This window comes from Balaenoptera ricei, chromosome 1 (assembly GCF_028023285.1).
Source record: "Balaenoptera ricei isolate mBalRic1 chromosome 1, mBalRic1.hap2, whole genome shotgun sequence".
Classification (NCBI taxonomy): Eukaryota; Metazoa; Chordata; class Mammalia; order Artiodactyla; family Balaenopteridae; genus Balaenoptera; species Balaenoptera ricei.
The window spans coordinates 82463391-82489662 of NC_082639.1; the positions used below are offsets into that span (position 1 = coordinate 82463391).

At 34.5% G+C, this 26272-nt stretch overlaps 1 protein-coding gene across 3 annotated transcripts in view; it reads left to right on the forward strand.

The window, feature by feature from the left end:
* Positions 1–21929, forward strand: part of FNBP1L (formin binding protein 1 like) — a 120724-nt gene extending 98795 nt beyond the window's left edge. Inside the window, exons 8-16 of one of the 3 annotated variants that reach the window (XM_059926519.1) lie at positions 361–507; positions 2204–2407; positions 3872–4030; positions 8690–8704; positions 11270–11379; positions 12817–12949; positions 14119–14213; positions 16633–16781; positions 18215–21929. In XM_059926519.1, the coding sequence (XP_059782502.1) occupies positions 361–507; positions 2204–2407; positions 3872–4030; positions 8690–8704; positions 11270–11379; positions 12817–12949; positions 14119–14213; positions 16633–16781; positions 18215–18393 (1191 nt within the window). In that variant the 3' untranslated portion in view covers positions 18394–21929. The remainder of the gene's footprint in view (positions 1–360; positions 508–2203; positions 2408–3871; positions 4031–8689; positions 8705–11269; positions 11380–12816; positions 12950–14118; positions 14214–16632; positions 16782–18214) is intronic. The other 2 variants (XM_059926514.1, XM_059926509.1) reach the window with 2 other exon arrangements.
* Positions 21930–26272: the final 4343 nt, after the last annotated feature.

The following is a 26272-nucleotide window of genomic DNA, read 5'->3' on the forward strand; positions in this document are numbered from 1 at the left end:
GAAACTTTTCCTAGAAGCATAAACAACAATAACTGCTCTGACTGAAGAATGAAAGGTGGAGGTTGTATGAGGCAGAGATCTGGTAGACTGTAGGGGGTCCCTTAGAAGTCTTGAAAACTGTTGTCACCTGGTTTTAGGATATACTAAAAGCCTTGTTTTTTTTTTTTGTTTGTTTGCCACTTCACAGGCCTCAAGTTTTAAGTACCTTAAGTCTGTAGCACTTGTTAAAAGGTATTTACAACAGTGTAAATGTTAGGGTAGAATCTTTGTGGGTTTTTTTTTTTTTTTTTTGGAAGGGGGCTGCTTCAGAATGAAAAGCAAATTCAGTTTTCCTTTTTTTTTTAAATTCCTAATTATTAGCAACTACAAGAAATGGATGAACGAAGGACTATTAAACTCAGTGAGTGTTACAGAGGATTTGCAGACTCAGAACGCAAAGTTATTCCTATCATTTCAAAGTGTTTGGAAGGAATGATTCTTGCAGCAAAATCAGTTGACGAAAGAAGAGTAAGTGTTTTATAATTAATTTGAATAATATATTTGGTTTAAGTTAGTGAAATGAATTGGGAAAGGGGGGAAGTAATTGATGGTTAGTTGATTTTAAGTTATATTCTGTAGAAGTAACTTATTGCCAGACTCCTTTGGGCTGTAAGGATCATTCTAAACACTAAAATTCTAATTGTTTAAAAGGAAAGAGTTCTAATGCTTCTCTTTCCTTTCCCCACTAATTTTTCAGTTCTACTCCAAGAGTATAACTAACCTATGAACTGTATGTTACAAACTGTATGATACTGTTAGTCTAGTGAAAGTTTAAAGAAGGAAATGGTCAGATCTAGAGTTGTAAGAGTTGCTTGTAACCATAGGAGTTGGCACTTGAGCTGCATTTTGAAGCCTGAGTAGTGTATGGAATGATGGCTCATGAGAAAAGAAGGAGGGCATTATGAGTAGAAGGTACTGCCTTCAAGAAGCCCTGCTCCTCTTGAAGAAATAAATCTAATCACATTATATCTTGATTAAGGTCTAGAAAAGGTCTTGTACCTGGTCATTTTTCAGTAAATGTTGATTTAGTGACTGAGAAGCTAAGGTTAACAGAAAAAGAGGATATGAGGGAAAAGGAAGAGAAGAGAACCAGTGTTTGGGGAGTGCCAAATATGTACTACGTATTTTAGTCTTCACGGCAAATTGGTTTTATATGAGTGAAGGTCTTTCTTGTAACAGAATTCTGACTTAAATTTAAAAAAGGAAAGAAGATTTTGGGGTTCTTTGGGAATTCAAACATACATTTATATTTTGGTATAGCTGCATCCAAGGTTACAAATTATAGTTAGGTCCTCCTCCTCTCTCCCTCTTCTTACCCTTTAGCAGATGATTGGTGGGGGTGGCATTAGTGACAGAAAAAAAGTAAGGTATGACCTAAGGATGACTTTTGACTAAATGGTAGGCAAAATGTACTACCAACAGAAATAGGGAATAAAAGAGGAGAGGTGGTTAGGGTAGGGGTCGGGGAGGAGTTTGTAGAGATAAAGTATTCTGTTTGCAAATAATGAGTTTAAGGTGTCAGTAGAACATTCGGATAGAGGTATGTATGTCCAAAATCAATATATAATACTTACGTGAGTTTTAAAGTTTTGGGTAAATGGTGCTAAACTTTATTTCAGAGTTACTTTTTGCACTCAGTATTGTTTGTGAGATCTTTTTTCATTGCTCTGTTAACATTCCCTCGTATGTCTTTAATATATTTTATTTATCCTTTCCCCTGTTGCGTGAATGAAAGCCTTTCTACTTGTCTCTTACCCTCTTTTACAATTAGATGCCCTTTCCTCTGTTCCATAGGTCACCTTCTTTGGAGACATCCTGTAAAACAGAAAACCCTTTTCCTTTAAAACTTAGAATTTCTACTTGAGAATAACCATGGAGTGAAAACATCCATGAATATTACAAATTAATAAACATCCATGAATATTACAAATTAATAAAGTAGTAATTTGTTTGTAAATTATTTTTCTATAGGAATTAAAATATTTATGGTTTATTACATATTCACAGGAAGAAATTATTCACTTTAAACCTTTAATAAGTATTGTAGAATTATTTCTTTAAATTTTTATTTGTTGTTTTCTAACACAGATTAAGGTTTTTGAAAGCTAATATGGTATCATAAGCAAATGAAATGGTTTAAAAAAAACATGTTTCTTGTGTATAGGACTCTCAGATGGTAGTAGACTCCTTTAAGTCCGGATTTGAACCTCCAGGAGACTTTCCATTTGAAGATTACAGTCAGCATATTTATAGAACCATTTCTGATGGGACTATCAGTGCATCCAAACAGGAAAGTGGGAAGGTGGATGCCAAAACCACAGTAGGAAAGGCCAAGGGCAAGTTGTGGCTCTTTGGAAAGAAGCCAAAGGTAAAAGTCATAAAATTCCTCTATGCTAATAATTTTGTTTTAGTTTGTCATTTAAAATGATGTAGGTATTGAATGGTTAATGGTTTACTATTAATAGAGAATAAATATTTTGATTTGAATGATTCAATTAACTTTTCACTTAGTAGAAACATAGAATTTTGTACCTTAATAGTAAAAATTATTTCTGGATTTAGCATTTGACTGCCATATAAAAATGAGTAAAAATATTAAATAATTTGTTAACATCCCTTAAATTATATGCTTTTGAAATTTCATTTGTATGTAGTTTCAGTTCAAATTTTTTCAGAATCATTATGATCTGACTCTAAGATCACAAAAATTGCAGTTCTCAGTTGGAATGAACGATTGACCACAGCAATAATAAAATGTCAGATTAGGTTTTATAGATCATACTAATAAGGTTATTTTTATCATCCGCGTGAATATTTAATGGGAAGGGCTCAATGCGTGTGTTATTTGAAGTTTAAAAAAATCTCTAGTTTACTAAGAGAATCTCTCTTAACCTCCTGTTGAAACCCATCTTTTGATGTGCTGTTTATTTTAGATAGATAAATTTAGCTCAGCAGGTGAGCAAATGGAATAGATGCGTGCTTAATCTTCTTATCAATTTAATGACTATAAAGTGTCATAATCAGTAGGAGAATAGATATGTACTTTTAATCTGATGTTCTGTATTTATTAAAGTATACATGATTATTTTAATTCATTTTTCTGATCTTGACATAGGAATGTAGATAAAATTTAACTCATTATAATATACCTGTAAATATCTTTAAAAGCACAATTATAATTAACTCAAGCTTTATTCATGCTTTTCATAATGTTGTCCCATTGAGAAGTTGAGAGGTGAGACTTTTTTTAAAGTCAGATAAGAGTAGCTAGGAGAGCTTAGAAAAACAAGGAATACTGAAATTTTTTTTAAAAAAGAGGTGCAACAGGGATGAAATAGAAACAGTTTTGAGAGGAAAGCCACAATGTAATGAAATTATTTTGCCTATTTATGATAATCAGTTACAATTTTAATATTTTATTTTAATAGACATTGACTATTTAGATAACTTTAACTGTAGCTGCTGCCTTTATCTCTGACAAGTATTATAGGTTAAGTATAACTAACTAGGTGGTGCTAATATTCTAGAAATCAGAAGAGAATTTTTTTGTCTAGGTCATATTGCTCTCTCTAACCTTATAATTTGTATACTCTATATTTTCAGTCTCTCAGCTTGTAAAAAAGTGATGAAGTGGTACATTTTTAAAAGTAAATTTGACTTTTTAAAATGACAGTTTTGGCAAAGCTATGTTAACTTTCTTATAATATTTTTATAGAAAACTTTATTTGAGATATATTTTGTAAAAAGTATGTTGCCAAAAATAGAATTTTCATTTAGGAAAAAAAGCTATGCACATTTGGCTTATTGATTCCTTTCTTTATTTCCATATTAGCCACAGTCCCCACCCTTAACCCCTACTAGTTTATTCACATCCAGTACTCCTAATGGGTCCCAGTTTCTCACATTCTCCATTGAGCCCGTGCATTATTGTATGAATGAAATAAAAACAGGGAAGCCCAGAATTCCTTCTTTCAGAAGTCTCAAAAGAGGGGTAAGTTTAATAATGGGTTAAAATGCATGATGGCCTATTGTGTGTGTAGTGTGGCTTTTAATACTCTCCACCCTCATTATAAGGCTCTCTCCTATATATATGTAGTTTAAAACATGACAGAATTAAGTATAGCTGCCCTCAAGTTAAAAACAACTCCTCTTTATAACATTTGAAATGCTCACCCATAAAAGAATGGTATTATAAAGAGGGTGCTGGGTACAATCATATTAGCTATTTTTTTTGTTGTTGTTGTTTATGTGAAGTCATATGTCCGCCATTGTCTTGTAATGTATTTACATTTTTAAGACTTTCAGTAATTTGTCACTGGAGTTACTCATGTAATAATTTGTCACTAATGATGACCTCTGCGAATTTATAAAGTATTATTTTGTTGGCCAAAAGAATCAAGTTCTATTTTAATTTTAATTGCCCTACTTTCAGAAGCATAAAACACAATCTCCAATAGTTAAATAAAAAATCAAAGATAGGCATGTTAAATATCAAGATTGTAGATCAATTAAGATAATATATTAGAAAATACTTTGTAAGTTGTAAAGCCTATAAAAATACTAGATATTATTGAATAATGGTTATATGGAATTTGTATTGAGTAATTGTTGCAGGAAGTATTTTTTACCAAATATTTCCTTTTCTTTTTCAATAGGCTAGCCTTTGGCATTTACTTAAAACTAAAGATACTCTGCAAATGAAAAGTTTTAGAATAGTAAAAAGCAAATATTAAACTGTTTCTTAGCAACAACTGTTACACTACTGATAAATTAGCATTACTTCATTATGTTAGGCTAATTTCTTTTATGATCTGATTTTAAGGCCGTGTTTGTAATATTCATAGCTCATAATTTAGATACATTTATGAGATTTGTATGAGCATTTGTTTGGACATATAAAAAACATAGGTGTGATAACCCACCGATGAGAACTCAGAGTCTATTAGTGTCATAAGAACTCTAATCATTAACAGCAATACACTCACTCTTGGACTCACTCTTCCTTGCAATCCCTCTCTCTTCCTTCCCTTTTCCTGCTTCTCCTCCCTTCCTCTCGCCCTTTGTTCCTTCTCTCCCTTTCATTTCTTTCTTCTTTTTCCTTCTCTGTCTAGCCTGTGTGTTTCTCACTGTTTGTAGCCCTATCTTCAAGTTGCTTTAGTTGGGTTTCTCTTCTGGCCACATGTGGACAAGATATGTTAATTTAGGGCAAGATTACATTATTATTTACATTTCCATTGAAACAGTATGACAAACAATTGGTATCAGTAATGCAACAGAAATATCCTAGTGTATTATGTTCTTTTGGGGACTTCCTTTTTTCCTATAATGACATGAACTTCTTTGTGTCTACGTTTCCTAATTCTGTATGTGAATGATATTATAGGTTAATTTCATGACATTTTGAAAAGTCCCTGTGAATGAGTCTGTATTATACCTACAAGCACCATAGGTGCCTGTTATCACTTTTCAAAGCTCTTATCACTTGTTTAAAAGACTTTAAGAAATCATACTTGGGATTTCTATTGCCTGAACTATGAGAGTAGAATTAATTCCCATCTTTCTTCTCTTTGATGACTTAGACTTCATTAAATATTATGCTTTTGCATAAATCATGAGAAATTACAAATAGTAATTTCTAGTAGCCATATTTTTGTAATCACGTATGTGTCCTACATATCGAGTCTACCAGGCCCAGTTACAGTACCCTACACAGTATAGTCATAGGGATATGAAGTAAATACAATTCTTTGAAAAAAGTTTAGGCAGTTAGAACTGTGAGCCCTGGAGAGAGAAGCTTAAATATGTGCCATCTTCATTGTTATTGAATAAATCTATAGGTAGAATTATATAACCGTAGAACTTAAAAGTATCTGCGGGGTCATTATTTATCGTATTTCCACATATTGCTTTAATTTAAAATATTAGTACATTTGGCGGGGGTGGTGGGGGGGCTAGTTCCAGAAGGCCAAAATGGTCCCACTTTTATTATTAGTTATCATGCCAAAGAAAAAAGCAGTATGCACGATGGAAAATATGACAGACAAACCAACTAGAGATTGGAGAATAGAGCAGGAAGTAAAGTTTATTACCTTGGCATTGAGAAGTTTCTTTCTATTTGATTGGTATTTGGTAGTTTACTAGATACTATTTCAAAATTATGTTTTCTTCCACTTAAGAATTTTCTCAATATAGAAAAAGAAGAAAAGCTTTAAGAAGCCAGTTTATGTGTTTTTACATGGATTTCCATGTAAGTCCATTAAACTTAAAAAGTCTTAAGGTTTCGTAAAGCTGATGAGTTGTACCATTCAAAGCAGAAACTCTTGTTTTGAGTTATATTTGTTACATCATTTTTCCTAAGTACCTGCTTTTGTCTTTTCTAAAACTTTATAATTTCTTTTTCTTTCATTCTTAAGAAAACCTGTTGTATATAGTTTGCAGTATCTTTAAGGATACGAGAAATGTTATATTGGACCAGTGTTTTTGAATTTGATGGTGGTACTGGTAGACTTTCTCTGAGGGACGAGGGTTTATAATTTCCTTCTGTGACATCAAGATCTAACCTTAAATAGATATATGGTGCACACCCAAACTTAACTACTTAATAAAAAAATGAATAATTTTTACTCTATAACTACTTCATTGGAGCTTACTGGGTACTTCTTTTTTTTTTTTAGAAGTATATTTATCTAGCAGTATCAAGTCCATGTTTTCTGTTTAAATTATTCATGATCTTATAGACTTCTAGAGTCATTTTTGTAAGCTTTTATTTATCCAGAATACAGTTCTCAGGATTTTCCTATCTTTAAATTAAATACACATAATAATTTGAATTGCCTGACTGATTTCCTTTTTAGGTCCCTTATGTATTTATTAAGATATAGTGGGTATGTGAAATTTTCTAGTTATAGGGATATGAAAATTGCATATGAGAATATAGTATTTCTCTATTGAACGTGAATTGCTTAAAAAAAAGACAAAATTTATTTCTAATATTTTACAAAGAACTTGAGTTTTTAATATCCCCAAATCTAAGGTTAATGAACTGTGAATTTATTTTCTAATTGATAGTAAAACTAGGTTAGCTAAAAACTGAAGCATTTGATATTTCAGTTATAATTATATTATTGTTTTCTCTAAAACTATTAATACAGAAACTGAAAAAATAATTTGTATCACTTAGAAATTTAGCTGGTGGAGATTATCATAAAAGATAAATTCAGATGCTTTACCTATTTTGTTTCTTATCATCTATATGATTTTGTTTTAATAATATGTATAGAAGACCATAAATATCTTTTAAAATTTAAACCTTCCAATCTTCTTACCAGGAATTTTGTCATAGCAAAATAAGTTGTGGTTTTTGTCCCCTGAAACTACTGACAGTCTAAAGAATGTTAAGCTTAATTTGGAAAGATAATGGATAGCGTATGTCATCTTTTCTTATCATCGTAACCATTAATATATATGGCCAGTTCATCAGAGATAAAGGGTAGATATTTTTGTCAGCTATTTGTTAAAATCTATATTTTTTATGTGAAATTCTACCTGACATCCTCCATATTCTCTAAAACATCATGACTTAGAAAATAGGGACAAGTAAAAATTTTAGAGGCTGCTAAACAAATGAAATGGATATGAAGATGAACTTTGCAAAGCTCTACTGAGTATTATGGGTCACAATGTGTGTGTGAGTGTGTTTGTGCGCACGCATGTGCATGTATACACGTGTGTTTAGTGTGGATGGCAGACAAATGCAGTGCCAGTTGCAGAATCCTGGTAACTCATAGAACGTGGGTGATATATAAATACGCATATATATATTCACAATATGAGAGGACTCTGTGCTATGTCATTTCACATTTTCAGAAAGAATAAATTTTAACCAGTTTTCTAAAAATTGAAGTTATGTATTTTTAGTGTTGCTTTTCGAGCACATGGATTTCAGAATGAAAACTGAAAAATGGAAGCTATATCTTCAAAGCAAAATTCAACCCATATGTTTGTGTCCATTAGCAAATATGTATGGGAAACTTGAATCTGGGTGACTCATTATTATTTTGATAGTAGTGTGTTTTTTAATGTGTCCGTACATTAAAAATAGCACCTTAAAACTAAAGTGGAAATGTTACCCTTACTGACCCATGGTATATTTAAATTCAAAACAGTATTTTGAAGTATAATAATTCAGATAATGGTGTTTTGTTTAATGCATTGGGAAAAGTATTCCATTCTTTAATACGACATATAATATTTCTTTAAAATGGCTAATATTAAATCTTTTATATTCACCTTTTCAAATATTAGTATTTTGAGAGTGAAGAGCTATGTAAGTGAAATCCACTTATGTAAAAATTGTTTTTTAAAGAAGAAAATACATGTTTACTGATAGAATGATTACTATTTACTTTTGAGTTTCAGTTGCACTTGGAAAATATCTGCCCATTATCATCAGTGTATATATTTTTTTGCAAGTAATTTACTTTCCCAAAAGTGTGGTTAAAATTGTTTTTCTGGCATAATTGTTTGGATTGTGAAGTGTACATGATTTATTTTAATATTGTAAAAACAAGTATAAGTTATTGCATCTTCTGTATTATGGTTTCATGTGAATAATATACCATTTCTTTCTGTTTTCCATTGAACTATTCAGTGGTCGGTGAAGATGGTAAGCCTTATGTGCTGATCTATATACTGTGCCAACATTAAATAATCACAAAACATTGTTTTGTTTAATTCAAAACAAAGTGGTAACGTACATCCCCACGTGTTACCTTGTATGTCTTTTCTTTTTATAATTTAATCCATAGTCCAACACATGCCAGTACCTCTGATGTCATAAAATTTAATAATAATGTGGTTAACTGTAACTCATTAAGTTCTTAAATGTTATTGGGTGGAGTCTTTGTCATGTTACAGAGAATGAAATTATAGTTAAACATCATTTTAAAAGCTACATGGTAAAACAAAAGTTTATGTTTTTACAAAAGAAAAGTTAAACAAAAATGATTTTTCTTAACACTCTTTAAAAAGATCATATAACTTTGTTTTGTAGTTTATCACAAGAATCATTAGATTTTCCAAAATGCAAGAAAGAAAGATTTCTTGCTAGTTTCATTAGAGAGTCAGTGCTTTCTTCTTGTCTACTAATGAATGGGAATAAAAGCACAAATAACTTAAATATCGTGTGTGTGTGCACATGTGTGCTTGCGCATGTGTGTGATGTTCCTTTATACATATGTTTTAAACAAATTAATGGAACTGCATTGTGAAGACCTAATGTAAAAATTATTGGGTGCTTATGTAGTTTCTCATTTTTTGGAAAACAAATGAGTCTTTTTCAGACTATTGCAGTTTGGCCTTTTATGAATTCCCATGTAGTAGAAGAGGTTTTTAAATGTCTCAGAGTCTTCTTTTCAGCCATAGGAAATAGAGTGAGTTTAGTTCTCATATTCTATAAAGGAATATGTTATAATGTCAAAATGGGATATTAAAAATGCAAGTGCCTAGCTATCTGCTGTTAATAAATTTGAGAACAAGTTCGATTAAGGATAAGTGGAAATCTGGAGGATTTACTTGTAGGTAACTGTGAGTTTATTACAATACTATCAAAAAAACAATATTGAAATGTGTTTATTCATTTCATTAAATTTAAAAATATAAATTAGAAAGTTTTACTTTCGGCACAATATAATAGTTTTCAAACTATTATATACCTGTACCCCAAATTAGATTAAATCTGACAACTTACATTGATAATTGACCACTAAATTTTAAAGGCACCTTGTAGGAAATTTTGCCATTTGTTTTTTTAGGTCAGATTTGGGTGATTGACAGATTTTTATTTCTGGTGACTGGTAGATTAAAAAACAAAAGCCACTTAGAAAAGATGTCCTCCTTTTTTTTTTTTTAAACAGGCTTGTTGAATGTCCATAATGTTCAGGCCATTTGCAAAAAATTTTCTTATGAATTAAATGTTACATTTGATCATGGCTTATCTGAAAAGTGAGTTTTATCTTTTTTAAAAGCAAGGGAAGCACTCTTATAGATGGTGAAATAAAGCTATTTAGATGTGTTATAGGAGTCAGTGGTTCAAGGAGCAAGGATGCATTTGTTGTGGGAGCTCACTTCAGCAACACTTAAAAAATTGAATTGCATATTCTTAAAATCCCCATTTTAAAGAGAAAAATGAAGAATAATAGTTGTCAACAATTTTTGAGTATGTAAAATCTTACATAAATATGGGCTCATGTTAAATGGGATCAATAGTTGCTAACATTGGTCTGGTTGTATAATCTCTAATAAGATAACTGCGGTAACAATGACATGATTAACATTTAAGAGGAGAAGGACATCATTTGAATCAGAAGTTGCATCTAAATACTAGAACTGTTTCTTAAATGATATAGTTTCTTGAATATCAAAACATTAAAAAATTTTCAGACATTAAGCATCCTTCCTAAATAAGGATTTTATCTTTCTTTGGATTATATCTTTATTTCAAGAACAACTAAGGTATGCTATTTGGTTGTACAAAGGATAATTGAAAATAAATTCCTTATTGGAATGTAATTTCTACTTACATTTCACTTGGTGGATAGTTCTACTTTTTATTTTTTAATGATCAAGTATGTTTCGGTTCTAATGAATGGTTTAAAAAATATAATCATTCAAAGACTGTGTAATATTAAAATATTTTTCATTAGTTATATTGCCTTTATGAGGTAAGTTGTTTAACTCAGTTATATAAAATTTTCATATTTTCAATCTGAACATTTGTAATATCCCGAGTATCACGGCAATAGATTTGATTTGGGAACGTGGTGCAGTATGTTATATAAAAAATACTTTGTATAGGTGAGAAATGTTACGTGTTCCATTTCGTTGTTGTTGCTGTAAGAAGGTTCATCTGTATTTATTTTAACTCTGCCGAGACCTGAATATAATGTTATACTGGTAATTACCAATTATCTGTATCTGCTGATATTTTTACCTATTCTATTTCATGATTTTTTTAAAAGTGACTGGCATCTGAGCTCTTTCTTCAATATGGTTGTTTTAATTAACATACACATACATATCTATGTAGATTTCTTTTTCTTAAAAGGAGGTGTTCGGGGCTAATTTGAAATTAAACTTAAAATTGATATATATTCTTACTTTATAGTGAGTATATTTTAGAAATAAAATTTCATGAAAATATCTTTTATAATGATTTAGATTCTCTTTTCAGGGCCCAGCACTAGAAGATTTCAGTCATCTGCCACCAGAACAGAGACGTAAGAAACTACAGCAGCGCATCGATGAACTTAACAGAGAACTTCAAAAAGAATCAGACCAAAAGTATTTTCCCATTAAGTTCTGTCTGCCATCATTATTCCTTTCAGAGTCTACTTTGAATTATATGTTTAAATGTGATGTATAAAAGGCTTAAAAATTATACATCCTAATTGAAATATCTTTTGAGGGAAAAATACAGTCCTAAACTTTGGAAAATTGTGCTCTGTCATATTTTTAAAATGAAATGTTAGAGAGTTTCTTAGGTTGCAGATTACTTATTGGATGCTAATAGTATATATTTATGCCTTCCATAAATTTTCAAAATAGTTTGATGATTATCAAGGGTAGTTTCACCAACACTAACTACCTCTTATATTTTGATAAATTTTTATTTTGCTTTAGTATATAAATTGAGCTCAATAGAAATCTGAGGCTATAATTATTTTGTTTGCAGCAAGAATGTTGGAAAACAGTGTTTGATTACTTACAGCTTCAGATTCATTCGTAGCTTTAATTTTTTTTCAATTTTATAAAAAGTTTCTTTTAGTTCAATTTTGTTTTAATGAATATAGAGATTTATATATGATGAATAAAGGGTTATTACAGTGGATTGGTAACTTACTATCTGCTATTACACTGAAGATAAAATTGGAGCTTAAACTCTGACATGAGTGATTGAAGAGATTCATATTTGAGAATGATCTGAAGATAGGTGATATTAAAATAGTCAATTTTGTCTCAATAAAACTGGAAAAAACAAAGCATTAAGAGATCACCCTTAAAAAGGAGAACTGTAGGATGAGATGAGAAGAAACCTCTGTCATTTTATGTAACACATTTAAAGGATAAACAGAAGAGAAGGAACCAGTGAGGGAAATAATGAGACAGAGGTGAAGGGAAGGGAAAAGAAAATGTAACTGCCAGGAAATCAAGAAAAAAAAAGAGTATTAAGGAGTGTTAGTAATGTCAGATGTTAGAGCCAAGGAGAGCTAATTGAGGCATAATCTATAGTGATGTGATTAGAGAAGTGAAGAGGATGAATGACTTGAATTTAGAGGGAGAGGGGCAAGTTAAAGATGGTATAGATGAGTGGGAGGATGATGATGCTGTGAACTAAGATAAGGAACACTGGTGGAATAATGTGTCTGGATGAGAATATGATGAGTTTGATTTGGGACATGATGATTTTAACAATATTGAGGAATATTCTTTCAGTCCTTGATTAAATATATACAATCTCATTTAGGAAGCAAGAAATGAGAAATGAAATCATTTTTTTTTAATTCTAAATGTTTTAAAAGACTGCCTCCATAAATTTCTAACTATGTACATGATCAGCTTCGTGCAGATTATCTTTAATCAGGTAATGTTTGATTAAAGTTAAAGAGATATGACTTTTAAGATTAGGCTGCACGTGAGTCCCCAGAATCAAATGAAACTCTTTTATCTGGGAACATGTGAAGTAAATGTTTAATTTTATGTCTTCCTGCTCATTTTCAGAGAAGCACTCAACAAAATGAAAGATGTATATGAGAAAAATCCACAAATGGGGGACCCAGGGAGTTTGCAGCCTAAATTAGCAGAGACCATGAATAACATTGACCGCCTGCGAATGGAAATCCACAAGAATGAGGTAGATTTGTTATTTAGCAGTTGTCTAAGATAAGTTCATTTTTATAAACTTCATTATGATAGATTGGATTTTGCTAGAATTATCTTCAAATATTTTAGGGTTTATGATCTAAAAGTAAGGTGTCATTATGATCTAAAAGTAAGGTACCATAATCTAAAAGTAAGGTATCATAATCTTTCTTTTTTTTTTTCTGTTTCTTTTTCTTTTGGCTGAGTTGGGTCTTCATTGCTGCGGGAGGGCTTTCTCTAGTTGCGGTGCGTGGGGGCTACTCTTTGTTGCCGTGCGCGGGCTTCTTATTGTGTTGGCTTCTCTTTTTGCCGAGCACAGGCTGGAGGCGCAGACTTTAGTAGTTGCAGCATGCGGGCTCAGTAGTTGCAGCCCGTTGGCTCGGTAGTTGCGACGTGCAGGTTCTAGGGCACATGGCCTTCAGCAGTTGTGGCGCGCAGGCTCAATAGTTGTGGCTCATGGGCTCTAGAGCGCAGGCTCAGTAGTTGTGGTGCACGGGCTTAGTTGCTCTGCGGCATGTGGGCTCTTCCTGGACCAGGGATCGAACCTGTTTCCCTGCATTGGTAGGCAGCTTCTTAACCACTGCGCCACCAGGGAAGTTCAGGTATCATAATCTTTAGAATTAATCCTTCGTTGAAGTTTTTTTCCTTATTTAAAACTTCATGTAAAACTAAACGTACTATTTTTTTAGTCAGCTATCAAGTTGATCATTGACGAAATAAAGGTTTCCCTTATCTAAGAATTACATAATTACAAAGACCCAAAGCACATTTTAAATGTAGAATATTTTATGAGCTTTAAAATATATACATTGGGCTTCCTTGGTGGCGCAGTGGTTAAGAATCCGTCTGCCGATGCGGGGGACACAGGTTCGAGCCCTGGTCCGGGAAGATCCCACATGCCTCAGAGCAGCTAAGCCCATGTGCCACAAGTACTGAAGCCCACGCGCCTAGAGCCTGTGCTCCGCAACAAGAGAAGCCACCGCAATGAGAAGCCCGCACACTGCAACGAAGAGTAGCCCCCACTCGCTGCAACTAGAGAAAGCCCACGCGCAGCAACGAAGACCCAGCACAGCCAAAAATAGAAAATGAAACAAAAAGTAAATAAATTTAAAAAATATATATATATATATTTATTGAGCTCAGTTTTGTTTTTTCCCTAAGGCTTGGCTGTCTGAAGTTGAAGGCAAAACAGGTGGAAGAGGAGACAGAAGACATAGCAGTGACATAAATCACCTTGTAACACAGGGACGAGAAAGGTTACTTTTTGCATTTTATTTGTATTTCCTCCTTTTCCCCCAAACTTTTCTCACTGTTTTGTCCTAAACTTCATACAATTCTCTTTTTTCCTAATTTAACAAGTTTGGCTTTTAATAACTCAATCTTTGAACCTAAATAATTTTCTGTTTCTTTATAATAGCTACAGGTGAAGTATGAAATTTCATATTGCTGCTCAGTTCTAGTTTGTAATGCATCTACAAACAGAGAGGTAGGAACTTGGAAAATTCTGGGAGCTGTAGTCTAGAGGCATAGGCTCCCCAGGCCTGGGAAGATTGCCTTTAGGTTTAGATGGAGTTGGGTAGCTTATGCCAAAGAAAAATTTAACTGTCAAATTACACAAAGTTTTGTGAAGGAAAAAAATTCATATTGTTAAATTGGATCAGAGCTTCCAAAAGGCATTTTGCTAAATTTCCATGTTTTCATACCATTTGTGACATTTTCTCCCTTTGGGTAATGTTTTTTTCCCCCCCCTCATAATAAAATCCAACAAATTTGGATTCACCTTAGAGAAGAATTTGAGAGATCTAGTATCAAATATTGGTTTACTACCTAATTACATTGTAATTTGAGCAAATTCATTTTTAAAAAAATTTTATTGGATTATAGTTGATTTACAGTGTGTTTCAGGTGTACAGCAAAGTGATTCAGTTATACATATTCATATATTCATTCTTTCTCAGATTCTTTTCTCATATAGGTTATCACAGAATATTGAGTAGAGTCTCCTGTGCTACATAGTGGGTCTTTGTTGGTTATCTGTCTTATATATAGTAGTGTGTGTGTGTTAATCCCAAGATCCTGATTTATCCCTCCCCTCCACATTTAGCAGTTCATTTTTAATGCTCCCTGAGTCTCAGTTTCCTAAAATATAAAATAAAGATTAAAATACCTGTCATACAGGGTTATTAGTAATGAATGAAATAATGTAGGGGTCCCCAACTGCAGGGGTGGCGCACAGCAGGAGGTGAGCGGCGGGTGGGCGGGTGAGTGATGCTTCATCTGCCGCTTCCCATCACTCTCATTACTGCCTGAACCATCCCGTTCCCCCACCCCCGCCCTGGTCCCTGGATAAATTGTCTTCCACGAAACCGGTCCCTGGTGCCAAAAAGGTTGGCGACCGCTGAAATAACGTGCATAAAGCACCTACTAGTAAAATACCTGTGCTAGTATGTGCTTGACAATTGTTAATTTCTCCTTCTCTTCCTCTCCATTATCACTTTTTGAAAGAGTATATATCCTTAATATATCAAGAGATAGTCACAAATACACTGGTTTTTGTTATTAGGTAAAACCTAGATTAAAATAATCTAGTCCCTCTGGTTTGTGTTATTGGATTCCAAATTAAGTCTTCATTTGTGGCTTCCAGGCATACTGAAAGTACTGCTAAATCTCATCATGCAAATTATTAAAATCTTATTCAGTCATTTGATTCTTTAGCAAAATCAACATTTTTTCTCTTTTTGAAGTAAAAATTTACAGAAAAAATGCCTTTGGATTACCTGTTTTCTGGGATTTTCTTAGTTACTAACTTTCCTCTTAACATGATTAATTGGAAATTAATTTTACTAGGAGTCTTTTGGTTTTCAGTGACAGGATGAATACTCTATCCATACTGGCTTAAACTGAAAAGGGATTTTATTGGCTGACTTCAGGGAGAGCTTGATCTAGGAACTCAGATGATATCTTCAGTACTCCGTTTCTCTCCACCTTCCAGTTTTGCCTTACACTGTGTTGGCTTCATTTAAAGGCTCTATATGGTGATCTTCCAAAGCTCTTAAGCTCATATTTCTCCAGGTTCACGTCCAGTGGAAAAGGAAGGGAGCTTCTCTGAACAGTCCCAAGCAAAAGTCTTTGTGTTTATCTCTCATATCTTACTGGGTTACATGCCTACTAGTGAACTATTAACTCTGGTCATACAAGTTCTGTGCTAAGATGGACCCTCTGGAACCAGGACAGAGCAACTCTACCTGAAGCCTGTGAACTGAACATGGGTCTGGGTGGGTCCCCTAAGAAATTTTAGGGTTTTCTTGAAAAAAGAGGGGGTGATGAATCCAGGATGATAAAAACCAAATGTCCATGACATTTTTCCATTTTATCTCTGGACCCAGTGATAATGAGACATACTTACTGAATACATGTTATGTGCCTAGAACATTGTAATCTTTTAATTTTTTAATTTCAGGAAATTCAACAAAAGCATTTTGAATTAGAAGCCATACACACACACACACACACACACACACACACACACACACATTTCAACATTTAAGAAAATGAAGACTTAATTTGGAACTGTGTCATGGTTATTTGATTCTCTGAATTGATCCTGAGGAGATCAACTTGTAGGTAATATAAAAAGTTCCCATGTACTTGATCAGAGATAATTTTGTTTCATAGCCCTGAGGGAAGCTATACTGATGATGCAAACCAAGAAGTCCGTGGGCCACCCCAACAGCATGGTCACCACAGTGAGTTTGATGATGAGTTTGAAGATGACGATCCCTTGCCTGCTATTGGACACTGCAAAGCTATCTACCCTTTCGATGGTATGATTTTCTTAATACACTGTAATTGATAAAATTGGTTCCTTAAAGTCTACATACAGAGTCATGCACTGTAGTGTCCTTATAGCTAAATAAGAAAACTAAAAGTGCCAGAAAATTATAATCCCAGTTCATTAGTGTGAATATTTTTGTTTTAACTACATTGCAAGTATAGAGATTTTTCTTCCGTACATGACATTGAAAGAAAATTACCTATGTTATCAGCATGCTAATAAAGATTATTATTTAATTATCAACTTTGGTTGATACAGAATTTCCCAACTTTGATGTACTCATCAAAGTTGAAGCCGCTTGAGCATGTAGCTCATGAACCCAGAAAGTGGAAGGCTGGTAGATATCACTTCAGGCTCTTCCTTGTAACTTGCTAACACTGAGCGGCAGGTACTAGGCAAATGGCATAGCTGAGTGCCACCACCATATGCTGACCCTGTAGGCCATATTTTCAGGTGAGGGAAGGAGGAAACGTGGTAGCTTCTGACTATGCCATCCTTCCCCCTGTGATAGTTGGAGAAGAGACTCTGTGAGGGGAGGAAGACACTGTGGCCCTCTCTTACAGGTTTTTAGTTACCCTTCCCTCTCTTGGACTTTGAAAAATCATTTTCTTCATTTCACAGAGGAGCAGAGTAACACCCTTACAAAGAAGTTGTTATAAAATGGTATATGAATTTAAGGCCCTTCCCTACCCATCCATTGTTTTGGTTTTTAAATTGAGTAGTTTTTAGTTGCTGCTCATTCTGAGAAAATAGTATTAAATAAGATCTTGCTATAATTTACTACAGAGAGTAAGGGAAGGATTTAGCGTATGTTAAGTAAATATTCATTTGTGAAAACTGTTACTGCTAAGCAGGTTGGGAATGGTTGAGGGATTGGGAAGAAAGAGAGGCCTGAGGCTGATGAAGTTTTGAAGGAAGTTTGTGCTTTGTGGCTATGATCATTCTGCTTCTACCATCACCAGAGTTGGACCTGTATTTTTCTCTGCTCTCTCCTCAAATTATATTCTTTCCTTCTTTCTTCCAACCCTCTCACTGTCTTGTTACTATTTTGAACTTCATGAATTTTCTAGATAGCAGTGCCACTCAAATTTGGGGAAGGAGTTGGAGTAGTGAAATAGGAGTTAGCATACCCTGTCAAATCATACAGTGTTGTTGTAGCTCAGATACTTCATCTGTTACATGGTGCTGCTGTTAATGCCAGCCTCATGGGTTATTGTGCAGTTCACATGAGGTAAGTAAATGAAACTGTTGGGTAAACTACAAAGCATCATAGAGGTGTTGGTAATGAGAGTCAGTGGGCTCATAGTTCTATTACATTGAAATCTAGTAGCGTTCCATGTTGTTTTTTGTTGTATTTGTAACTTTTATTCAAAATTATTGCTATACTTAAATTATGCTTGTGCTGTGAAAACTCTCATTTAGGACATAATGAAGGTACTCTGGCAATGAAAGAAGGTGAAGTTCTATACATTATTGAGGAGGACAAGGGTGATGGATGGACAAGAGCTCGGAGACAGAATGGTGAAGAAGGCTACGTTCCCACATCATACATAGATGTAACTCTAGAGAAAAACAGTAAAGGTGCAGTAACTTACATCTAAACTAACCCGGCAGCTTTGTAACATGTATGACATAGGAACGATAACAAGATGAAAACACAGTCAGTGGGTGGGAAAACATAAGAAAGCTGAAAGGGCATCCAAGATTTATTGTTCACTGTGTGAGCTGAGTGTAGGCTCGATCTCAGAGATGTGACTATTACAAGAAACTGTTCTCGTGACGCTTTACCATTTGAGTGATGTTGGTGTGAAGCTTAATCGATGGCTTTTGCTTTATGTCCTGCTTAAGTCTGTGTGAAGGATTTGTGTTTTTCTGCCTTATAAATCATAGAATTTAATCTACTGGGCAGGAATCCATCCTATAGAGGGGTAGGGATAGAAAGCTCCCTACCCCTCTACACTTTGCTTCAGGAAACACGGTGACTGTAGTGAACTCAAGTAAAACTGCTCTGAAATGCTTGCTATAAAAAGCTGATGCCCAAAAGAGTGGTTTGGTCTAGGAGTTTGAAATTGTAGCTACAGTTTCTAGGAAAAATGTAATAATAGTTGGCTAATTGGATAAAATACGAATGTAATCATTTTCTTTTTTGTCCTTATTCTCAACTTCGGTTTCCTAAAGGAAGAAAACAGGCACCTAACACATAATCTGTTTTAGTAGTAGGCTAATCAAGAGACGTGGAAAATAAACGGGCCTGGTCTTGCTCTTTAAGTGAATAAAATGGCTTTCTTTTGAGACCCAAGGATATTTTCAGGTTTTCTAGTAATTTTCAGTAATGTACAAACTTTCTTCTAAATTAATGCTTGTACTTTTCATCTTTAAATGTCTTTTGAGAAATACCACTTTAGTGATACTAGCATTTAGCAATTATACATAGAAAAGTGGATTCTAAATAAACTAAGATAGAGGAAATCTTGCATGGAAGAGAAGTACTGGCAAATTTTGCTTGAAAGAAAAACGACTTTTTTCACTAATTGGGTTGGAGGACTATATCTCTACCATCACTGAGGGCATTTCCTCATTTTAGCTGAATCGTCAATTATTAGGAGTTTTTTTTCCAATTAATTTTAATAAGCATATGTTGGAAACACTGTATAATCAAGACATGTGCAGTGCTAGTTGTGTAGGGGAGTAAAGTGAGGAAGCAATTAAGAGACTGGTCCTTAATTTTGCTCATGTTCCAACATGTTTTGGTGTTTTTAATAGCTGACTATAAAATGATTTTAGAGACATTTGGGATGGACACTTTAAACTGAACATTCCTTTTGGTCTTACCAAAGGTCTTCAGTAATTGTTCTTTTCTTTTTCCTCCTGGACTGCAGGTTCCTGAAGAGGGTTTCTGAGGAAATGGGCAAGATGTTGAAGGAGGTTACATGCAGCTGCTTTTTGGGGGAGGGTATTAGAGTTGTCAGGCTCAGAGAGAGTGAGAGAAGCAAGTTGCATGAGTGCATGCAGACATGATTATTTTTTACTAACTTCATTAGCATTTCCGTACATTGTTTTAAAAAATCATTGTAATACCAACCCTTAAACTTGTCAATTACAGTTATTCACATAAAGGAAAAAAAAGCCAACAATGGCTAACCTTTTTTTCCATTTATTTTACTGATATCCAAATCAGAAAGAATGCAGAGTTGTCCTTAAGTTTGTCATATTTGACTGTCCCAACAGGACTGTCCATCGCAGCTCTGTTTTAATTGGCTTTTAGACCCATTGTCTGTTAGAATCCTTGCCATTTGTCAGTGTCTGCCTGCGTCACCTCTGTGCTTGCTTAACATCCTGTTGCATGTCTAGAGTGATCAGGTTTAGATTTTTCAGGCATGTCTTTATAATCCCTTGTTCTTGTCAAAGCCTTTGTTTTGTTTTACATTTGTAGTGCAAATCACTTTGTCAAACATCTCCAGCACTAATGTTTCCATCCTAGTATTTGTGTATGCTGCTATAACTTCCCCACTGCAAAACATTCCAGTTTTGGCATTATGAAGAAGCAGTTTGTGAACCTGAAGTATTTATGATCAGAAGAAAAAACATCTCTGCTCTAGCCTACAGCCCAGTTGAAAGAACTCTTTGAAACATGATACATCTTCAGCACCTCAGTCTGGGAAGAATCTATAGTCAGCACTGAAATCCTGGCATAATAAACACAGAAGATACTCACCACCTCAAGACAAAGGACTGTTGTCAGAAGTCAGCTGCTTCCATTCAAACGCTGCCTTAAACTAGAGTGCCTAAATCTGCTGATTGCCAACACTACCACTACAGTATCCCACAAAGGGCTTTATGTGTCAGCTCAGTGCGACCTCCATTAACTCGGCAATGCTGCTATAGCTGCCGATACAACCTCGGTAGGTGGCTTTTAGAGCTCTACCATGTTTGTTGGTGCATCTTCAAATTTACGCATCAAACTAAAGACATGTCCGAGTCCATTTTACTTAGTGTTTTTATGAGAGGTTTTATGGACCTCCCTCCCATTGTCTTTTAATTTGGAGTTACTGTTTTCTCATTTAATTATTACAATGATAGTCTGTTTCCAAGTGATGATTTTATTTGAACCACATACAATTTAGTGAAACTTTGTAATGATCTATGTGCACTTTTCCTTGTAAAATGGGAGTTTCTGTATGCTTATACTTGTAAATATAGTTGTCATCAGTGCCCCTATGCTCATGTTGCTCATGCTGTCCTCCCTCGCATTTGTGATTCTGTTAATGACTTGTATCTTAACTAATTTCTTAGTGGCATTTAATAGGGAGGTGGGTGGGGGTGGGGGGATATTTGTAACATGGAAGCTTCATTAATTTGGTTCTTTACTGTTTTGAAGGAAGAAAGAACGTGAAATGGTCTGTGTATTGTTGGATTTCAAGCAATATTTTAGAAACTGTGTGACTGCTTTAATAATTTTTCCCAGTGTTATTTGAATCGTACTACCAGTTATACTAAAGCTGAATGACAATTGTGTGAAAGTCGATGCCTTCGTAAGATCAAGTACGCCCGTTACACAGCTGACATGATAGTGTATTACCTTTAAGGCTAGTAAACTATGAAGTTTTAGATTTTAAATCTCATTACAGGGTTATTTATATAATGTGACATTATTCAGTACTGAAAGACTACATAAAGTAGTTTTCAGATCCAGTGCTATTTTTATTTCAAAGGTTAGCAATGAAGAGGAAACGTGAGCTGGCTGTGTTTGTCTTCTGTACAAAGCCTGAGGTGCTTGTGCTTTTTGGCAACAGCCATAGAGGGCAAAGTTTAAGGCTTTCTTGTGAGGACTAACTGTTCTTTTCAAGCTACTGTTTGTTTTTCTTAAAGCAGGATTTGCTTCCGTAGGAGGCAAGTTCCCTCACGTGGAATAGTGCAACCTGTGTATGGGTTATTACAATAGGAGAGACATTTGTACTTGCACAGTTTAAATCATTCTTAAATTTGAACATGTGAATTGTCCAAAAGAAGTCTTTAACTTTTCAGTAATTTTTACTCTTTTTGTGCACATGTTGATTTCTTAATGTAAATGCTTTGTTAAAGATAGTGTTCTCTGTTGAGAATATTTTCATGGAATAAAATAATCTTTTCATGGTCAGTTAAGGTGTATAGTATTATCTCTTACTGCTGTGTGAACTAAAGAGATGTAATGGTTTTGTTCTTGAATATGCTAAGTTCCAGGTAATACAAAGTAGATGACCAGGTTCCGTAAATGGAAGCATCTGTGTTGGGCAACAATTTTTGCAAAGCAGTTTTGAAAATTTTATTCTAGTTTTAGTTTCTCTCAAGCTTTCTTAAAGGAAAAAAAAGTTAACTTTCTTTACAGTGAATTTAAGTTAAGGTAATAGTATTTTTTAATCTTTGTTCTACAGTAGCTATGTTACACAGACTTTGCTTTTACACCATCTTAGCCTCTGCATCCATAGGAACTGTCCCTGTACTACATAGATTGATCTAGCCTCAGGTTGGTCAGCATTTCCCGTGCTTCTGCTTGAGTTCCTGATCAGTCAGAGAGAGCACCTGTGTCTTCATCGCATTTCAAAACATGGAAAGAGAATGTTTGCCACAATTAGTGTCACATCAGTGATTTTCGGAAGTCTTAATTTCAGGAGACTAACCTTTTTAAAAGGGCAAATCTGAAACTATGACTAGTAACTTCTAGAAACCCTAAAAGGGAATAAAACTCAGGGTTTTATTCTGAACAATGAAAGGTTGCAATTGTTGAGATGAAAATTTAGAGATCCACGCCAAGCTTGGAAGTAGGGACACACACAAAACAAAACAGCAGGAAAACAGTGTCAACCAAAAAACTCAACAATGAGAAAAGGACTTTTACTATCTGAACCAAGATCAGGGAAGTCAAATCGTACTTGGTAGGGAAAGATAACATCCTCCTAACAGTATTAAGGAAACAGTAAAAGGAAAAGGATCTTCAGACTGGTTGAAAAGGATAGGTTTTCTTTGTGAAGAAGGTATTAGTGCAGGTGAAAAAAATACTAAAAAAACCCACCAAGCCTATTTCAATGAGCTCATATACCTGGGATCAAATATATTCCTGAGTATAGCCACTGTCTGTAATCTACGAAACTATGGAAAATATAAGAGATGCCAAAAGATAGGGGGATGGGAAAATACACATTCTAAAAAAAAATTTGTTTTATGGTAATATGGTTGATTTACAATGTTGCATTAATTTCTGCTGTACAGCAAAGTGATTCAGTTATATATATACATTCTTTTAAAAATTCTTTTCCATTATGGTTTATTACAGGATATTGAATATAGTTCCCTGTGCTATGCAGTAGGACCCTGTTGTTTATCCATTCTGTAAGTTTGCGTCTGCTAATCCCAAACTCCCAGTCCATCCTTCCTTCACCCCCCACCTCCTTTGGTGACCACAAGTCTGTTCTCTGTGTCTCTGAGTCTGTTTCATAGATAAGTTCATTTGTGTCATATTTTAGATTCCACTTATAAGTGATATATGGTACTTGTCTTTCTCTTTCTGACTTCACTTAGTATGATAATCTCTAGGTCCATCCATGTTGCTGCAAATGGCATTATTTCATAGTTTTTTATGAAGCTGAGTATTATTCCGTTTGTATAGATGTACATCTTCTTTATTCCTCTGTCGATGGACATTTAGGTTGCTTCCATGTCTTGGCTGTTGTGAATAGTGCTGCTATGAACATAGGGGTGCATGTATCTTTTTGAATTATAGTTTCATCCAGATATATGCCCAGAAGTGAGATTGCTGGATCATATGGCAACTCTATTTTTAGTTTGTTGAGGGACTGCCATACTGTTCTCCATAGTGGCTGCATCAATTTATGTTCCCACCAACAATGTAGGAGGGTTCCCTTTTCTCCACACCCTCTCCAGCCTTTGTTATTTGTAGATTTTTTTAAAAAAAATTATGGCTGTTTTGATGGGTGTGAGGTGGTACCTCATTGTAGTTTTGATTTGCATTTAATAATTAGTGATGCTGAATGTCTTTTCATGTGCCTGTTGGCCATCTGTATGTCTTTGGAGAAATGTCTATTTAGGTCTTCTGCCCATTGGAAAATATAAATTTTGAAGAGTAAATTCTGGGAAGTTTGACAACTCTTAAAAGTGCTAGATAATTTTGTCAGCATTTAAGAGAAAATGTAATGGGCAACTGACCTAGGTCCTAAGAATAAGTCATGTCTAGTTAGCCTCATTCCTTTCTTTAGATACAAATGGGAAATTCTACAGATGTAATTGTCCTGATTTCAGCACAATTTCAGTAATTGACAAGATTTCTTACTCATTTTTGTAAGATTGTGAGAGCATTGTTGTAGAGAATGGGAGCTTGCAACGAGCTGATTTGGTAAACCTGAAATGTCAACCCTGAGGAGAACTTCTTGTAGAAAACGTATGTATGTTATGAACCATTGTAAAATAAACATAAATCTGTCAACTCAAGAAATAGAAAATTATCATCTCCATCTCCTTCAAAGATAACCATTATCCTGAGTTTTATGTTTATTGTTTTTTCTTCATTTTTATCACATGGATATTTTTTTCTAAACCTGATGAGCTTCCCATGTTTTTGAGCTCTGTAAAGATGGTTTTATACTCTGTTATGAGCAGGGCTCATATTCAGCCAGTGCACACTGATATAGCCACAGTTAATGCTGTAGAAATATTTCCTTACTGGTGGGTAAAAAATAATTCTGAAAAGTAGTAAAACTGTAGTTAATCGTATAAGTTTCACTACGTGTGGTTTATCTCAGAAATCACACATGACACTGTGATGCATTTCTGGTTTGAGCACTGGGGACAAAGTCGAAGGGCTTACTGTAGATACACTATTATTTCAGGTGTTGGGGAATCTTATTGGTTTTGTAAACCCTTGGTTTCGTAAGCCCTTCGTAAGCCCTGGACAACTAAGCTGAGGAAGACCTCCTCTGTTCCTCCTCCAAAGAAATGCCTCATCCTGCTCAAGGGGAGGAGACACATCGAAGCTCTGGTAGCAGCTGGGGAGACTGGAAGGGAGTGTGGGTAGATACTGGTGTTTGGGGACATAGCCCCTTGTGGTGCAGTAATGGCCCTTTAGATTTTTTTTTTTTTTAACATTTTGTTTTATTTGGCAACTTATTCTGTGGTGGAGGGTAGCCTGCCTTGTTCATTGAAGAGGTGTGAGGAGAGGGAAATTACCAGCCTTTGTTTAATACCCAGAAGAGTATGCTAAGTGACAGCACAACTCCTGCTCCCTTGTGTGGTCTCAGACAGGAGTATCACAGTGTCCACTCTCTTAACCTCTAAAAGTTCAACTTTCCTCTCACTTGCCTGGGTAGACCAAACTGCTTGGTCTCAGGGCCTGCAGAAGCCCTGGTAGACTGGCTCAGTTTATTTTTGTTCTCCCCGCTTTCTCCTTCTGCCTTTGTCCTAAATCATGACTGGCACCAACCAGCCATTGCTTATTTCTTAGTCGGCCAATGTGGGGGACACATCTTGGGTGTGGAATGAGACAGACATAAAACACAAGGTCCCGGTTCTGGCAACCAAGATCATCAATCCACACCCAACTTGCTCCCTCTTCCTCACATTCTCTACTCTCTTTCCTCTATGGTGCTCCTGCCACTGTCTCTTGCCATACAGCCTGCATCCAGATGGTACTATTCTGTCCATTGAGATGAGATGGGGATCAGCTGCATGTCCTCTCTCTCCAGGTGCCAGACAACACATTAGTAAATTAATAACTAGCAACTGAAAGGGGAAAGTCATTGGAAGAGTTTGCAGCCCTGTATTAAATCATGGAGGCATTGTTCAGCTGATGGCAGCCACGTCAAACAAAAAATTATACCAACTCAACTATTTAATCAAATTATTTGGAAATTATTAGTGATTGATGAATTGTGCCACCTTCATCACTTGATAAAGTGTTACGTAGTTTAAAGAATAAAGGGGATTATTTTACTTGTTGATTTGCATATTGATTTGTACATTAATTTATTCATATGATTTATGTATTATTAATAGCCCACTTATTATTTTGCGTATTGCATGGTATCTTCTGAGAGTTGCTTTTTTCACTCAACAGTATTCTAAGATTTATCCATGTTTATGCATAGTTCATTTTACTGTGTATAGTATTCCATTATATAAATATACAGAATTTATCCATTCTCCTGTTGATGGGCATTTGGGCTATTTCCTGAATTTTGCTAGTATAAACAATGCTCTTATGCACATCCATGTGCATGTTTACTGATACAAGAGTTTCTCTAAGATCTATACCTAGGAGAGGACTTGCTAAGTTATGGGTTATATTTATCTTCAATTTAAAACGGTAATGCCGCATTTTCCCCTTAAAGTGATTATAACATTTTTACACACCTACAAGTTGTGTATAAGGGTTATTTATTCTCCATATCCTGACCAACAATTTAGGAGTAAGACTTTAAAAAAATTTTTTTT